At 37.1% G+C, this 2,032-nt stretch overlaps 1 protein-coding gene across 1 annotated transcript in view; it reads right to left on the bottom strand.

The window, feature by feature from the left end:
* The window catches only part of LOC108687571 (cadherin-87A-like), a 279,899-nt gene that overhangs the window by 136 nt on the left and 277,731 nt on the right, over positions 1-2,032 (bottom strand). The window contains exons 20-24 of the mRNA XM_018193424.1: positions 1,732-2,025; positions 1,438-1,635; positions 1,154-1,376; positions 443-987; positions 75-259 (exon numbers count right to left, since the gene is read on the bottom strand). Of these exons, the coding sequence (XP_018048913.1) occupies positions 80-259; positions 443-987; positions 1,154-1,376; positions 1,438-1,635; positions 1,732-2,025 (1,440 nt within the window). The 3' untranslated portion in view covers positions 75-79. The remainder of the gene's footprint in view (positions 1-74; positions 260-442; positions 988-1,153; positions 1,377-1,437; positions 1,636-1,731; positions 2,026-2,032) is intronic.

Below are 2,032 nucleotides of genomic sequence, written 5' to 3'. Positions count from 1 at the left end.
TATATATATATATATATATACGATATATATGTACAAATTGTGATACAAAAATTTTGGAAAGAATTATATCTGCGTGTAATTACCATTCTCTGCGGATATGTCCAGAAGCGTCAACATGATATCTAATATCATCCACTACGACTCTGCTTTGTGTAGCATTGGATAACTCTGAAACAATCTCGTCGCGTTCGCTATTCACCTCCTCCGGAGGCCGGGACAATATGACTCGTATTAATTGAGATGGCTCAAACACCCATACCTTAACAAAAAATAAAAATGAATTAAATTTGTAAAATGAAGATATTTAATAAAGCAATTATGTAAAAAAATCTTACAATAAATCAATATACAATACTAATAATAACATCACGTCATAAAGCCGATAATGTTAATGTGAAACTAATATTAGATATAATAACAATGACAATTGCAAAAAGCTTACATGAACTCTCGTCATCGCGTATCTTTCTGGAATGGCTGTCTCCTTGGCGATAACTTCGACAATAAATCTGTCTTGATTGTATTCCGCCATGTATCCGCTCGTAACGAGTTTACCATCCTGCGTGACGTTGAATGGGCTTGGCACTATCGAGCCGCTCGGCTTTTCCGAGCCATATTTGTAAAGATTCGCGCTAGCGACATAGTAATGGAGAGTACCGTTGTCTCCGACATCCAAATCGGAGGCAGTTACTTTAGTCACAAAGTCATTTATGTTCGCCATAGAATTCACACCGGCATAATAATCATTGCGCTCAAAGATGGGTGGATTATCGTTTTCATCCAACACAGCTATTGTTATATTCACGTGTCCGTGTTCTGGATTGTGAGTCAACGGTCGGCCGGATTGTGCAGGATTGATGTAAAGATCGGGATCATTGGACGCAAGAATAGAAAGAACATATTTATCTCTTGTCTCGCGATCAAATGATTTGTTTGCGTAGATACTGCCATCAGATTTGTCCATGTAAAAGGCGTATCCTTCGTTTCCTTAAAAAATAAATAATACATTCATAAGATATTTCAACCTTCAAATTGTGAAAATATATTTATCGAAAAATAGTTTTTTAATTAAGAAAGTATAAGAAGAAGAATATAATTATAATTAGAAGAAAAAAGTATGATTTTAAATATCTTGTATATATTATTTATTTACCTGCTTCTATGTAATAATAAACCTTGGCATGTCTGCCTTCGTCTTTATCCTCCGCTGTAACTTTGCCAATGAAATAATCCTTTGGTCGATTCTCGGATACATGGAAATTATATTCCTCGTAGAATTGCGGCACATTATCATTTGTATCAACTAATTGAACTGTTAATAAACGAAGTGTTTCGTATGCTGTAGGGCTGCCATGATCGGCTGCCACAAGAACAAGCTGAAAGAAAATGTTCATAGAATTTCGAGCTCATTAGAAAATGGTTTCATATATTACTTACTTCAAATTTGCTCTTGATCTCGCGATCGAGAATGATCTTCGATCGAAGTTCGCCAGTCTCTTGGTCTATAGAAAATTCTTCAGTTTCTTGAACGTTTCTATTACCGATTTTCAAATGATAGCTAACACGGCCATTCTCGCCAGGATCTCTGTCGATTGCTTTTACAGTTAATATTAGATAATTCGGCACACCTGCATTCTGAAAATTAACCACCATATTACATTAATATTTCATATATTATATTATTTATACTTATTCTTGACAAACAAAAAATATTTTTTCTTCTGTACGTACTTCTGGCACTTCCACGGTCGCGTTTGTCAATTCTGGCATTACGAACTGCGGTTTATGCTGATTCACAGGTGTGACTCTTATGTCGACATAACATCTGTCTGAGTGTGGACCACTTCCGGCGCCGTCACGTGCTTCGACCTCGATTCTGTAAGAACCAGCTCTGCCGAGGAGGGCGGCTGCGGGGTACAGGATGCCAGTTTCACGATTTAGTGAAAACGACTCATTCTCGTTCCCATTGATGATTGTATACCAGACTTCGCCGTTTGTTCCTTCGTCCTGATCTGCCGCTCGTACCTTATAA

Source organism: Atta colombica, unplaced genomic scaffold (assembly GCF_001594045.1).
Source record: "Atta colombica isolate Treedump-2 unplaced genomic scaffold, Acol1.0 scaffold208, whole genome shotgun sequence".
NCBI lineage: Eukaryota > Metazoa > Arthropoda > Insecta > Hymenoptera > Formicidae > Atta > Atta colombica.
The sequence above is the reverse complement of the archived record's forward strand: the minus strand, read 5'-3'. Positions and strand labels throughout refer to the sequence as shown.